The following is a 14,793-nucleotide window of genomic DNA, read 5'->3' on the forward strand; positions in this document are numbered from 1 at the left end:
GCGGCACGAGCCCCAGCTCGTTGAAGACAGACATGGCGGCGACCAGTGCCTCCCTGTCGGCGTGACGGTATAGCGGTGCGTAGGCCTCTGGGAGGTCTCCCAGTTCGCCCTCGAGCAGGGTGTTCATGTCCTTGTCCAGCTCCTCGCCCGTCAAGCTCCCTGAGCGTAGCCGGATGTCGTCTTCTGCGCCCTGGAACTCCCACATGGGGCATGTGTGCGCTTGGAGCGGAGCCAGGCACTGCGTCAGGAACTCCTTGATGAGCATGCCTCCCGTTAGTGCCTTGGCCTCCATGTTCGCGGTCATCTTCCTCAGGACAGGCGCAACCCGGGGGTCAGAGAACTTCTCGTGACCCCACCCGTCGAGCTTCTCCGGTGGCTGGGTTGGCAATTCTGGCCGCGTGTTGAGGCCCTTGGCATCCGTGAAGACCCACCAGCGCTGGAAGTTTTCCACCTTCTTCCCGACCCTCATGAGCATGTTGCTCTTGTGGATTGCGATGAAGGATATGCAACCAGAGCACTAGGTCAGATCATGTAGCCGCATGTAGAAGAAGTGCCGGAGGAGCGGAACGGAAGGCCTCACGCCCATGAATGCCTCACAATAAAAGGAAAAGATGGACAGGAGGAGAATGGAGTTGGGCTGAAGATGCAAGGCCTAAACCTGGTAGTGGTCGAGGACCGTGGTGAAGAACCCAGAGAAAGGCAGGACAAGCCCCACAAAGACACTATGGAGAAAGAAGGGATAAAATGTCTGCGCCAAGGTCCTTTGTTCGGCGGAGCCGGCCAGGAGGATCGTCTCTTTCCACTCATTGTTGTCGCTCGCTGTCAGTGGGAGTGCAGCTGCGAGATGCTTCTCCTCGATGATGGAGAACGTGCCGAGGGCCGGCGCAGGAGAGGAGGAGGAGCTCACGGCTGGCGCGACAGGCTTCTCCTTCCCGGACGCCATTCGCGAGATCTTGGAGGAAGAGGTGCAGAGGGAAGGAGGAACGAGGCCGGATTTGGAGATGCTCTTGGTTGGAAGAAAGGGGATCTAGAGCAAGGCGAAGAGAAGGAAATGATGGCTCGTTAGAGGGCGCCAGCCTTTTGTTAGCATGAGAAGTTTCCTAGGCGGCGTGGGGAAGCGGAGACGCCCACGTCCCATCAAGCGCCACGCGTTAGCCTGGCCCGCAGGCGATTGGGGCCTGCAGTGCTTCGCCCTTGCCCTTTGGCTTCGCCTCGAAGCCAAGTTCGAGCGCGCCTTGGGCCCGGGGGCTACTCTCGGCGTTCTGGGAACCAGGGTACCCAAACTTGCCTGCCTGCAGCCCACAGCATGGCTCCTTCGATAACCTGGTACGGCCCATCTCCAATACTATAAAGATAAGACCCTCGCGAGGGGCCAAGCCTCACGAGGCAGACGACGCCAAGATCTCGCGAGGGAGCGGCCTTCCCAGGCTGCCTCCTGAGGAGCGGAGATTTCTATGTAGGTACCCGACCTTGAGGTTACAATGATGCAAGCCATGATGACCAAGGTCAGGCGGGCGCCAACATGCGCAGAGAAGGGAATTTACTCTTTGGTGCTAAGGATGCAAGGACAGGCGTGGGTTCTTGAGGAATTTGGCAAAGGTTTCCATTCTGGTGCAACAAGACCAAGGCCGTCGGGACGGCAGGACGGATGTCATCACCGAGCCCACCTCTGCGTCACGAGCAGAGGCTTTGTAGGCGAAGACCACCTTTCGTCGGGATAAGATGTACTACTTGTCCCCTTTCAAACTGGCCACTATGGGATCCCTTCCCGCCTACGATTTGGGGGAAGAGGACCAAAGCCACTATAAGTATAGACTAGCCACCACCATAGAGGGGGAGTCTGATCCCGATCCGATCCGATCCGACCGGCTGATCCCCGAACCGGGTCGACTCATTTCCTCACCCCCAAACCTCGTGAGGTTGTTCATCCCCTGTACTAGTTCATCCTCGGCCCCTCGTGAGGCTAATCCACCACAAAGCAGGAGTAGGGTCTTACACCGCAAGGTGGCCCAAACCTGGGTAAACGGACGCGTTCATCTTCTTCCTTGTTCGTGTGTGTCGAGCTAGGCCATGGGGCGACGAGCTGGTTGGCTGGAGAGGTTGAGTTCTTCGCACACGCCCCAGAGTTTGAACCTTTCTCGGGTCTGCGGAGCCTTGAATCCGACACGATGGTCCCAAGACCCCTGCGCACTTTGGATGTAGACTAGCGTGCTGGCCTCTCTGTTGAGCCTAGGTAGGGCTATGACGTGTTGATCTTCCAAGGCCGGGCATGACCCAGGAAAGTGTGTCCGGCCAGAGTGATCGAGCGTGTTGGGCAATGTGGTGCACCCCTGCAGAGAGGTTTAATCTATTCTAATAGTCATGTCCGCAGTTACAGGATGACTTGGAGTTGTATCCCGATCTATACAACTAGAACTAGATACTAGAGATGATAATTGGATACGATGGCTCCGGGATTGCTTTCTCGCAGAGAGTCGAGAAAGGATCTTTGGGCGTGGATATTACAACATACTTACTACTATTATGATATGTTACTCTTATCTGTAAGATGCTTGAAGATGTTAGTCTTCGACAGGTTAGTCTTTCCCTTCTCTTCTGGCATTTCTGCAGTTCAGTCCAAAGATATAGCCTCATTCCTTTGATAACGATGCATACTTAGCATAGTTCTGATGTAAGTCGTGTGAGTACTTTGGATGAGTACTCATGGTTGCTTTGCTACCTCTCCTCCCATATACCCGATGCTGCGATCAGATGACGGACCCCAGGAGCCAGATGCCACAACAGACGACTACTACTACTACTACCCCGAGGGTGCCTACTACTACGCGGAGGCCACCGACGACCAGGAGTAGTTAGGAGGCTCCCAGGTAGGAGGCCTTGCCTTTTCGATCTTCGTTGATGTTTGTGCTAGCCTTCCTAAGGCAAACTTGTTTAACTTATGTCTATACTCAGATATTGTTGCTTCCGCTAACTCGTTTGTATTCGAGATGATGTATTCGAGCCCTCTGGATTGTAATATGAAGCTTGTATGACTTTACTTTGTGTCTAGAGTTGTGTTGTGATATCTTCCCGTGAGATCCTGATCTTGATCGTACACATTTGCGTGTATGATTAGTTTATGATTGAATCGGGGGTGTCATAGCTGTGGAAGGGGATGCATTTCCTGAATATCTGTGATGCCAAGATTTGGGTGGATGAAGGAAGAGCTATATCACATCGCCCAACCTCCAAATATCGAGGTTCACATGCTCGATTTGGAGCAACCTTCAAAACGTATGGAGATGGAATGCAGAATGATGATTATGCTAGACCCATTTTCCCGCTAAAACCGTTATATCATCAGCAATTATGGTGTTCGGGCTGAGAGTGCTCTTAGAGCATCTCTAGCCAAGCTCCTAAAAGATCTTAACTCGTCGAAAGATTCCCTTTCTAGGATTTAAGCCACACATAATTGATTCTCCAAACCTTTAACCCCTAAATATTTGATGAGATACGTTGGCCGCCTCTCAAATTTGAGAGCGTGAATGCAAGTCTTAGCAAAAGATCCACTCGTCCGCCTCTCTCATGCTCGGTCGCCTCCATGATCGTGCCGCCGTCGTTGCGTTCCTTGCCTTTGATGGCCACCATGCAGCCTAGCTGATCTCCGTCCACCAAATTCCGGTGAGAATCTAACGATATTCTGACAAACTTTCCTTCGAATTATCATTGTCCCAAGCAACTGCCACGCTACTCCATGTTGTCCCCTGCCACTGTCATGCTACTCCCCGTCATCCCCTCCAGGGCCTCACTCCTCCCCTCCATCCCTGACCATGGGCGGAGCCAGTGGCGGAGGACGGACAAAAGTTGGTAGTGTAGGCTTTGGTTACTCGCCACCAGCAACTCCACCGAGCTGATGCGCTGCCTTGCACCCTACCTGCATGGGACAAATCAAGGTAGGGCAGCCGCCAACCCTTGCCCTATTGGTCCTTCGCCACTGGGCGGAGCATCACAACACAGTACAGACCAACGAAAGCACGCACATATGAGCTCCTATATGATTGTGGGTCGACATCGCCTATTCCGGTGAATTGTTGTTTGGACCATACCATCAAACCACACGGAGAATGAAGAGTAGAGAAACCCGATGAGATGAATAATTATCCAAAGCTTGGGCCGTGAACGAATTTTCCGTTTTCTTGACTCCTTTTTTGCACGCATACATTGCGCTCAATGATACTCTATCAAACTGCTTTTGCATGTCCTCTACCCTAGCTAGCTTCTGGACATCATCTACCATCTAGGAATCAAGGGTGGCCGCATGGAAGGAAAAAGGAAGAAGGAAGAAGACGAGGGATAGAGACTTTCATGTAAAGTTTAGTATGTTTGGAGAGTTAGCTCCACACTGTTTTAACTCTCATGTTTAGAGCATGTTTAATAGAAGATGCAGATGTAAAAATAACTAATTTTTGTATCTTCGAGACTCAAAACCCCCTTTCAACAGATGATATAGATATAAAAAAAATTGCATCTCCACCTTCCGGAGATGTAAATACAACACTTCAAGTTGCAAATTTGCATCTCCCTCATCTGTAGATGTAAAACGCAACCGCCCATCAACCCATCAACCGATGTTCATTTCACTTCCGCGCGACCGCCCGCTGCCCGCCAAACTCCGCCGCCGGCCGAATTCGCCCAAATTCGCTGCCGTCGCCCGCCCGCCCCCTCTGACACTCCCGCCGCTGGTTTTGACCGCCAGTCGCCACCGCATGCCGCGAATCGGGTGTTTTTCCACCGCCGCCACTAGATTCCGCCGCCGCGGCCCTGCTCGCATCACCGGCTGCATCCCCGCGTCGCTGCCGCCCCGCCCGCATCACCCTCTGCATCCCCGCACCGCTGCCGCGCCGCGGCACCACACTCCCGTCACCGCTCGATCCGGCGCAGCCCCGCACCGTCGTCCGCCACTCTACCCGCAACTCCGCCGCCCCGCCCGCCGCCCTGCACAACCGCCACCGCTTGAGTACTAGTTGAAGTACAATTTTAATTCTCCATTTGCATCATCTATTAGAGTTGTTGTTTTACATTTTCGATATACATCTTCCGTTGGAGTTGCCTCTTTTTGCAAAAAGCACTTTTAGAGATGTGGATTTTCACATCTCCTGTTTTACATCTTTAAATTTGCATCTTTTATTGGCGATCCTATTAATATGCTCGAAGATTTACAATTTGAGCTGGGATAAAATTTAGCGAGGTAAATCCAGCCGTGCGCCGCAGTTGGTGGTAGTACAGTATTCGTTCATGCAAGCTGCTGGAGCAGGTTGCCCATGGCGACTCGCGCCACCACCCCCTCCTACCTCTACAACGCCCTCCTCCGCCGCGCCGTAGACCACCGCAGCCTCCTGCTGGCCTTCCGGGCTATGCTGCGCGCGGGAGTCGCGCCGGACCACTTCACCTTTCCCTTCGCCCTCAAGGCGCTCGCCCAGGCACGCGCCGCAGCGCCACCGCGCGCCGGCGGAGCCCTTCGGTGCCTCCACGCGCAGCTTGCCAAGTCTGGCCACGGCGCCGACGTCTACGTTACTTCCTCCCTCGTCCACGCCTACGCGGCAGCCGCCGCCGACGCCGCCTCTGCACGGGCGGTGTTCGACGCCGCGCGCCACCGCAACGTCGTCACCTGGACGGCGATGATCGCTGGGCACGCCGCGGCTGGGGAGGCGCGGGATGCGGTCGCGCTATTCAGGGAGGCTGTGGCGAGCGGGCAGGAGGTAATTAATAGTGTCACGGTCCTGCAGGTGATGGCGGCGTGCGCGCAGTGCGGCGACATAGAGAGCGGGAGGTGGGTGCACGACACGCTCCGGCGCTGGCGCGTCGAGCCCGTATTGCTCGATGTTGCTCTTGCCACGGCGGTACTCCATATGTATGCTGCATGTGGTGGTCTAAGTGTTGCAGCTCAAGTGTTCGATGCAATTCCTCAAAGAAACGAGGTGTCCTGGAATGCAATGGTTGAGGTTTGTAATCGTCATGGAAGGTCGGATAAGGTTCTAGAAACTTTTGCTGCTATGCATTCTGCTGGGATGAAGCCTGATAAGGTGACATGGCTGAGCATACTGCGTGCTTGTACATCGAAGGGAGATACGGGCTTAAGCCGAGGGGTTCACGCATACATGGAAAAGACTAATTGTTGTCGACATGTTGCAGTTTGCACATCTCTAATGGATATGTATTCAAAAACAGGAAATGCACAGAGCGCGCTCCAGATATTTCATTGTTTCAAAGGGAAGGATTTGATGGCATGGACAAGCATGATCAGCAGTTTGGCGAAGCATGGCCAAGGCAGAGATGCAGTGCAGCTCTTCAAGCAGATGGAGTATGGTGGCGTTGTTCCAGACCATGTTGCATTTTTAGGCGTGCTTACTGCTTGCAGTCATGCAGGGATGGTGGATGAAGGCAGGAAATATTTTGACTCCATGCTGAATCTTTACGGCATCAGACCAACGGTTAAACATTATGGATGTATGATTGATCTGTTGAGCCGTGCAGGTTACTTAGGAGAGGTTGAGAGGATGATGCAATTGATGCCTATTCAGCCCAGTGTTAGAATGTGGGGAAGTATGATGAACGGTTGCAAGATACATGGTAAGGCCGATGTAGCTGAGAGGATAGGAAGGGGGTTTGCTGAACTTAACCCTCAGTTAAGTGCAACCTATGTGGTCATGTCCAACATATATGCAGAGCTTGGTAGGTGGCATGCGGTCGAGCAAACTAGGAGGTTGATGTGGCAGATGGGATTGAAGAAAAATATAGGCTCAAGTGGCACTGAAGTGCACATGTTGTGCTCCTGAATTCAATAGAAGTGAGAGGGGGAGAATATTGTGAAAGACGTGTTGTGGAAATGTGACATCAAAGTCATGTACATTCCTGTCTGGACCATGTGTTTGAATTGAATTGCCAGTTTTATTTGTGGACATAGAGGTAAACATCTAGCTTAAAGTGCTTACCAGTTGTTTACTTTCGTACTTACCTTTCCCTTTTTGAAGCTAGATCATTTTTTATGTATTATATTCTGCACTTGATTTGGTAAGGTCAAAATAGGTAAAATGTTATTTTTGAGAGGTCGGTGTTTACAGAATGTCTGTCTACTTGGAGGTTGATATGTTGCCTGGAATCACCTAAGTAATTTAGAAAATGCCTCTGCATACTTCCACAGCTCTGAGGGCTTCTTTGTCTAGCCTAGATATCAATTGTACACTTTGCGTATACATAACTGGAAACAAGCTTTTGTTATATAGTTTTTCCTTAATGGAGAAAACAGAAGATGTGATGTATTAAAACTCTAGCAACTACTTTTTTTTATCATGCACTGTTGTTTCAATGCAACAAGAAAAGAAGTGTCATATTTCATGTGTAACATAACAATTTTGGATATTAACAATTAAACGGGACAATCTTTTCAAAGAGGGGCATCTGAACAGATAGACACTGAGCCTGCAAGGTGTGCAAAGTATTGGGCACTTCGGCAGTAAACGACATGCAAGACATAAGTAACTGAAACCCAACACTAGCAGAAAGTATCATAGCTTGGAGCCTTGGAATAGCTCAAGCTAAGATTGATGTCGTACTAGCACCTTTCGCTTGACTTGAGCAACTCAGGGTGTGAGCTGGTGAGTACTAGCATGTAATTGCTCCCAAACACGTTAGTTATAAGGGAAAATGTTTTTACACAATCATGGCTCTTGTCTCTTTAATTTCTCTGAAAGTTATGCCACATTATTGTGTACTTGTTACAAAAGCTAAGCTGTGCTGTGCTGCACTGTTAGCCTGTCTTGACCAACCTAATTGCACTCAGGAGTCAGGACTCTGAACACTTGCTAATTGGCAGTGCTGGTACGCTGAAGGTGGTAGCATGGCCTTCATAACCTCTTCAGTCAGCTATGGTGGGTTAGCCGACCAATAGCAACTGAGGACTTCTTCCAATTAGATCTTCAACATTGGAAGGTTCGTTGCCCCCAAGAATGCAGTCAAACACGTAGAAGCAACACTGGAACAATCAGGTGAGTTTCTGCATACTGCTTGTGGTCTAAATTGTTTGGTTTTGTACAGTAGTTCTTGGTAGAGCTGTACACTAGTCTTACTTATCTGTTTTGAAGCCTTGTTACTGTAGTAATTTCTCACCCCAAGGTCCTAGATTTTCCGAACACTTCTTAAAATTAGTCCAACAGAGGAGCCCGATGGAACTTTAATTAAGATAGAAATGACCGTGAGATACCATAATTAATCACTCCTGTCAGGAGTTAACCCCTGTTGGTTGGGACAAATCACAAAGTCCATATCACTAGGCTACAACACATTTCTTAAAGGTCCTATATGTCGCCTTATTGAATAAGCAACATAAAGCACAATAGCAGTTTTATGGTTAATAAAGTTTCTTGCTCAGTTTTGAATAAAAGAAATTCTTACATCCGTGTGCCGGTTAAGTAACCTCTCAGAGCTAAAGCAAGTGAGGACGCTAATAGCCAGTGTGCATGCATGTTAATCCTCCCCAATCCTAGTCTCTGCCAATTCAGACCCTTCTTTTTAATTGAAATTCTTCTGGATCAATTTCTGAACGAATCTTTACTTTCTTCGTATGCTTTCACAAGTTTATCCTGTGATGTCCCTTTTGTTTGCTTGTATTTACCCTCATCTTGCAGTTCTCCGGCAGAGTGTGGATTTCTGTTGGTTTATGATGGGCTGATCCCACTGTATAGGTATATCTGCCTTGCCCATTATTGGCGGGTGCGCTAGCTTGAAAGAGATACTGCAGTTTCAATAGTTAATGCTGTTCATGCTACTGTATGTAGTCGATAAATTGCTGAGTTTTTATCTTTCCGTCATATGCTTGAGTTATACTACCTCCACTCCAAATATATTTGAAGTTCTCTGTTTTTCTTAAGTCAACTTCTTTTAGTTTGACCACACAAGGCGCCAAATTTCATATCAAAGTAAGCTGAGACACATTGTACATCATGAATACAAAACCCAGGACAATGTATATTAACAAGTTTCTGAATGAAAGGACAGCTAGATTGCCTGTGAGCTAGTTTGACGCACTCAAAGACAGGTTCTGATACAGGGTTCCAAACCTGATGACCACAATGGTGTGCAACTCCATTTAAAACTCTGGATATATGGAAGATGGCAGGAGTAGAGTGCTTGGAGTTGCAATGGAAGCCTGCTAAGTGCTGCGGGATGTCCCAGCGAGTAGAAGGAGCTGTGATGTCTTTTTTTTTTTGAGCGGGAGGAGCTGTGATGTCTTTGAGAGCAGCAAATAAATTTCAGCAGAGTGGTTGTCTGTGAGGAACGTGGGCCGCTGCACTTCCAGCTTTGCAGCCACAACTGCAGGAAGGTGCAAAGCTCCAGCTTCTGCCAGATCCATGGCTTGAATTATTCATTATCTTAGCACTGGCTTGAAATACACCTGTGGCTGGCAGCGAAGATCTTCCTGGGGTCTTGGAATTCTTCCAAGAGGCATCCAAAAAAATCTTGTTCCCTGTGATCATATGATCAGATGCAGCAGTACTTCCCTGTGCAGGAATCAGAGAAGTATTAGGATTGAAGATGTATGAGTTCCTTCTCTGGAAAAGTGCATCATCCCTGGTTTTCTAAGGGCATGAGCAACGGAGGCATCACCTTCATGCTGCTCCATGCCTTTGTTTAAACATAAAGTATTAGAACTATCATTCACACTTTTGTTCACCCAATGGAGGCAGGCATAGGTAGATGTCATCCTAGTGGACCCATCTCAATTCTTTTCTCCCCATTTATCTCTTCTTCCTTTGTTTCCCACCTTCTCTCTTACCCTTTTCCCACCTTTCCCTTACTTTTATCCTAGAGCGGCTAACTCCTCTGGAGGAGACCGCCTCCTCTCCAAAGCATCACCCGAACCTGAATTGCAGGATCCGAGCCGAGCTGGCCCTGCGGAGCAGCACCATGGGGCAGCCCGTTGGGCATGCCCTAAAGGCCCCATAAGAAAGAATAAATTAGGCAAAGCATAAGGATGCCCCATGGACAGAATGTGGAGAATGATATCATGCATGGTGTGAAAATTGTTTACAAGCATTTCAGTTGTTAAAGGATGAGAGAACCAGGATGCTTTTGTAAAAGTGCAAAGAAAAAGTAGGTGCAACTCATCCTCAGGAAGATCACATCTGCAACCGTTCTGGGATATGTTAATGGAATGGTTATCTCCTCGCAAACCTGTGGGGAGTCCTGTCCTAATGGCTTCTTTGGATCACAGGATTAGAAAACACAGGAATTCGAAAAACACAGGAATCTGACGGGATTGTATGTGCAAAACAAAGGATTGCGAAACAGGGAAAAACTGTAAGAATGGTCATTTGGATGGAACACAAGAAAAGTGCTCGATCCTACGCGAATGAGTGTAAAAGAGAGGTTAGAGTGGATGTAGAAATTCCTATAGGATTGAGATGTAGGAATGCAATCCATAGGAATTTTGGAGGTGTTATGACTGGTTTGGTCTATAACCGAAAGAGGCCCACCGGGCATTAATATTAGGGGCTTGACCCACAAGTTATCTTAGGCAAGTTATTTTAGGAAAGTTATCTTAGGCTAAAGTTATAAATACTAGTTGTAAGACATCGTTTGAGAGCAAGCAATAAAGATATCATAATCTTCTGTTGCCCGGCTCCACAAGGAGCCGGAACCCTAGCCGCCGCCGCACCTAACCCTAGCCACGACGGCGCCTCATCGCCGGCGCGCCCGCTCCAGCCCTCGTTCCCCTCCTCCCTGCCCATACAATCTACGCCGAAGGCCCGGTAGGAACCCTAGTCCTACCAATTTGGTATCAGATACCCGGGTTTCGACCATGTCTTCTCCACCCCCAAATCCACCGCCGCCACCACCGCCGCTGCCCGTCAACTCCACCACCGCCGCTGCCGCCAACTCCTCCACCGCCGCCGCCTCCGCGCCGGGCGCCACGGCCTCGCTCCTGGCGGGCGTCACGGCGTCGCTCTCGGCGCCGCCCCGCAGGCATCGGGCACCGCGCCGGGCCACCGGCGGCCACCAGCTCCCGTCCAACCTACGCCGCCGCCATCACCTCCCTCGCAGACGCAACAGTTCACACCGGAGGCAATGGCTGACGTCCTCACCGACCTCGTCGCCGCGGTCCAGGGCATCCGCCTCTACCTGGCAAGTCCATACGGGCCGCCGCCACCACTCCATCCAGCCATGGCCGCGAGTCAGCAGGCGCTGCCGTGGTACTCGGTACCGGGGGCCGTCACCGGAGGCTACCCGGCGCTCCCCGCCCAGGCGGCCGCACCGCCGCTTTGGCCACAATGGCCGCCGCAGCTTGCGACGGCAACCGCGTCACTCGCCGCCACCACGGGGCCGCACTGGCCCACCTGGACCGCGCCGACCATGCCGGCCGCGCCGTCTCCCGCCGCGCCATCCCTTCCAGCGGCCCCGGAGCAGGTTCCTCCACCGCCCCCGCCCAACCCTAACCTGGGCCGGTCATCGCCGAGCGGGCTTCCGATCCAGGAGGTCCGCTTCCTGTCGTCACCATCGCCACTCCCCGGCTGGCTCCACGGGCCACCCTCGGCCTACCCGGAGGCTCGTCCACCGTCCGGTTTTTCGTTGCATCCCGAGGCGTCGGGCGTCACCGGGAACTACGCCGGGCCTTCCACCATGGACCGCGCACCATCATCCGCCCTCCGCACCGCCGAGGAAGTGGGCCAGGGCGCGCCACACCAGCAGTCGCCCCGGTTCGCCAAGATCGACTTCGCCACATACGATGGCTCCGACGACCCGCTTAACTGGCTCAACCAGTGTGACCAGTTCTTCCGCGGACAACGCACGCCCGCGTCGGAGCGCACTTGGCTGGCTTCCTACCATCTCCGCGGGGCCTCCCAGACATGGTACTACGCCCTCGAGCAGGACGAGGGCGACATGCCCCCGTGGGATCGTTTCCGGGAGCTGTGCCTTCTTCGTTTCGGGCCACCGGTCCGCGGGAGCCGCCTGGCCGAGTTGGGACGCCTACCGTTCACCTCCACGGTGCAAGACTTCGCCGACCGCTTCCAGGCCCTGGCGTGCCACGCGCCCGGTGTGACGGCCTTACAGCGGGCGGAGCTTTTCATCGGTGGCCTTCCCGACCACATCCGCGTGGACGTCGAGATGAAGGGGCCCCAAGACCTTCAGACGACCATGTACTATGCCCGTGCGTTCGAGCAACGCGCCAAGGCCTTGACGCGTCCATCCGCGCCACGTGGGGGCCGACAGCCTACTCGGCCGTCTCCGGCAGCACCGACTCCGTCCACTGCCGCCCCGGCGGCCACCCCGGCTCCGACGCGGCCGTTCAGGCGCCTCACTCAGGCGGAATAGCTGGAACACCGGCGCCTGGGCTTGTGCTTCAACTGTGATGCGCCCTATGCACCGGGCCATGTCTGTCCCCGCCTCTTCTACTTGGAGACGTCAGACGAGACGGGCGAGGAGACACTGGAGGATGGCCTCGGCGCCCCAGCCCTTGCGGAGACCGCAGCGGCGCCCGCGCCCGCCCCGGCCACCGCCCTCGTGGTGTCCCTACACGCGCTGGCCGGTATCCGTGATGAACGGACGATGCTCTTACCGGTCATGATCCAGGGCGGGCGCCTGGTGGCCCTAGTGGACACAGGATCCACACATAACTTCCTGCCGGAGACCACCATGCGGCGCCTTGCATTACAGCCCACTGGCGGCGAGCAGTTGCGAGTCACAGTCGCTAATGGCGACCGTCTCCACTGCCACGGGCTCGCCCGTGACGTGCCCATCATTATCGGCGGCGAGCACTTCTCCATCACCTGCGCCGGCATCGACTTGGGCTGCTTCGACTTCATCCTCGGCGTTGACTTCTTGCGCACTCTTGGTCCTATTCTCTAGGATTTCGATGCGCTGACGATGACCTTCTGGCGGTTGGGCCGCCGCATTCGGTGGGACGGCATTGGGGGTGCCGCACCCACACCACCCCTCCAGCTGGCCGCGACCACCGCCACGTCCGAGCACCCACTCTTGGAGAGCCTCCTACAACAGCATGATGACATCTTCACCGAGCTATACATCTTCTGCCAGGCTCCGTGCCGGTGGCGGTCCGCCCTTACCGCTATCTGCAGTTGCAGAAGGATGAGTTGGAGCGGCAGTGTGCGCTCATGCTCGCGGCAGGCATCATCCGGCTCTCCACTTCGCCGTTCACTGCGCTGGTGCTTCTCATCCCCAAGTCAGACGACACATGGCGTTTCTGCATCGACTACCCTGCCCTTAATGCTATCACACTTAAGGACAAGTTCCCTATTCCGGTGGTCGATGAGCTCCTCGATGAGCTACACGGGGCGCGCTTCTTCACCAAGCTCGACCTTCGGTCGGGGTACCACCAGGTGCGCATGCACCCGGATGACATCGCCAAGACGGCGTTTCGGACTCATCACGGCCACTTCGAGTTCTTGGTGATGTCCTTTGGCCTCACCAACGCCCCGGCGACCTTCCAGGCTCTGATGAACGACGTCCTCAGGCCCTACTTACGCCGGTTTGTGCTCGTTTTCTTTGATGATATTCTGATCTACAGTGCGTCTTGGGCCGAGCACCTTCAGCACGTCGCCATCGTCTTCAACGAGCTTCGAGCGCACCACCTCCACCTTAAGCGCTCGAAGTGCTCGTTCGGGACGCCTTCGGTGGCCTACTTGGGCCACGTCATCTCCGCCGACGGGGTGGCTATGGACGCCGACAAGGTGGCAGCCGTCTCCGTATGGCCGACGCCTCACTCGCCGCGGGCTCTCTGCGGGTTCCTCGGCCTCGCCGGCTACTACCAGAAATTTATTCGGGAGTTCGGGCTCATCGCGGCGCCCCTCACGCGGTTGCTTCGCCGCGACGCTTTCGCCTGGGACGACGAGGCGACAACGGCGTTCGAGGCCCTCAAGGGGGCCCTCACGACGGGCCCCGTCCTCCAGATGCCCGACTTCGACCGCCCGTTCGTGGTGGACTGTGACGCCTCGGGCGCAGGGTTCGGTGCCGTGCTTCATCAGGGCGATGGGCCCCTCGCCTTCTTCAGCCGGCCTTTCGCTCCGCGTCACCTTAAGCTGGCGGCATACGAGCGGGAGCTCATTGGCCTTGTACAGGCCGTTCGTCATTGGCGGCCGTACTTGTGGGGCCGGTCCTTCCTCATTTGCACCGACCACTACAGCCTGAAGTTCTTGCTGGATCAACGGCTGTCGACCGTGCCGCAGCACCAGTGGATCAGCAAGCTCTTCGGCTTCGACTTCTCCGTCGAGTATCGGCCGGGCCGCCTTAACACCGTGGTTGACGCGCTGTCCCGTCGCGACTCCGACCTCGCTTCCTCCGCCGACGAGTCTGCCGGGGCGGCCCTGTGCATCCGCTCTGGGCTGACGTTCGGCCTCTTCGCCGACATTCGCCGCGCCACTGCGACGGCCGACGACGCCGTCCGTCTTCAGGAGCAGCTCACGGCCGGCGACCTGGAGGAGCCTTGGCGCTTCTCTGACGGACTGCTCCTACATGGGCGCCGGGTCTTTGTTCTGGCGCATGATGATCTCCGTCACCAGGTGTTACAGCTCGCCCACTCGGCGGGTCATGAGGGTATGCAGAAAACCCTCCATCGTCTTCGCGCCGACTTCTACATCCCTGGCGATCGCGCCCTGGTCCGCGACTGGGTTCGGTCTTGTCAGACATGCCAGCGCAACAAGACAGAGACCCTGAGGCCGGCCGGGTTACTCCAGCCCTTGGAGGTGCCATCTCAGGTCTGGGCGGATATATCCATGGACTTCATTGAGGGCCTTCCCAAGG

General features: G+C 53.8%; 1 protein-coding gene across 2 annotated transcripts; it reads left to right on the forward strand.

The window, feature by feature from the left end:
* The first annotated feature begins 5,269 nt into the window (after nt 1-5,269).
* Nucleotides 5,270-8,897, forward strand: LOC119335393 (putative pentatricopeptide repeat-containing protein At3g05240). Of its 2 annotated transcripts, none has more exons than XM_037607526.1 (3): nt 5,270-6,945; nt 7,820-8,024; nt 8,664-8,897. In XM_037607526.1, exon 1 carries the CDS (start codon nt 5,301-5,303, stop codon nt 6,813-6,815), a length of 1,515 nt encoding a protein of 504 aa, XP_037463423.1. In that variant the 5' UTR covers nt 5,270-5,300; the 3' UTR covers nt 6,816-6,945; nt 7,820-8,024; nt 8,664-8,897. The 2 variants fall into 2 exon arrangements, with proteins under 2 accessions (XP_037463423.1, XP_037463424.1); XM_037607527.1 differs by having other exon boundaries at nt 7,853-8,024.
* Nucleotides 8,898-14,793: the final 5,896 nt, after the last annotated feature.

Source organism: Triticum dicoccoides, chromosome 7B, assembly GCF_002162155.2.
Source record: "Triticum dicoccoides isolate Atlit2015 ecotype Zavitan chromosome 7B, WEW_v2.0, whole genome shotgun sequence".
Lineage (NCBI taxonomy): Eukaryota > Viridiplantae > Streptophyta > Magnoliopsida > Poales > Poaceae > Triticum > Triticum dicoccoides.